At 62.7% G+C, this 571-nt stretch overlaps 1 protein-coding gene across 1 annotated transcript in view; it reads left to right on the top strand.

The window, feature by feature from the left end:
• Positions 1-104: 104 nt before the first annotated feature.
• The window catches only part of SLC25A5 (solute carrier family 25 (mitochondrial carrier; adenine nucleotide translocator), member 5), a 2,761-nt gene continuing 2,294 nt past the window's right edge, over positions 105-571 (top strand). Inside the window, 1 exon segment of the mRNA XM_005859445.2 lies at positions 105-299. Within this exon segment, the coding sequence (XP_005859507.1) occupies positions 189-299 (111 nt within the window). The 5' untranslated portion in view covers positions 105-188.

Genomic DNA, 571 nt, shown 5'->3' with positions numbered 1-571 from the left:
CGCGCCAAGCCACTCAGCAGTCCCCTGGCTCAGCGCGCCGCCAGCCTACCAGCCACGCCTCCAAGGCCGGCCTCCAGGGCGCCGGCTCCGCATATATATACCAGCCATTTGCTTCGCTCCGCCCTAGAGCCCCGGAGTTCAGCCGGTTACGGTCCCAGGCCAGCAGTCGCCCGCTTCTTCTTTTCAACATGACAGATGCCGCTGTGTCCTTTGCCAAGGACTTCCTGGCAGGTGGAGTGGCCGCAGCCATCTCCAAGACAGCGGTAGCACCCATCGAGCGGGTCAAGCTGCTGCTGCAGGTACCTCGTGGGATCAGAGAGCCCGAACAGGAAGTGGGGGAGGGGAGGGGACGGGAAGAGGGTCGCGCAGAAAGTGGGGCCCAAGGAATGGAGGGGAATGAACTCTTTAGATAGGTCCCGGGAAGTGGCAGCGTGGGAGCCAGGGTGGCTGCAGAGGCGGACCAAAAGGCAGGCTTGAGGGAGGTGCTTTTTTTTAGTGACCCTAAGTTCCAGATTTAGGAAAGGGTCGGGGGTGGAGGGAGGTGACGAAGGCCCGGGCCTCGGCATCCTAG

The sequence above is a fragment of the Myotis brandtii genome, unplaced genomic scaffold, assembly GCF_000412655.1.
Source record: "Myotis brandtii unplaced genomic scaffold, ASM41265v1 scaffold126, whole genome shotgun sequence".
Classification (NCBI taxonomy): domain Eukaryota; kingdom Metazoa; phylum Chordata; class Mammalia; order Chiroptera; family Vespertilionidae; genus Myotis; species Myotis brandtii.
The sequence above is the reverse complement of the archived record's forward strand: the minus strand, read 5'-3'. Positions and strand labels throughout refer to the sequence as shown.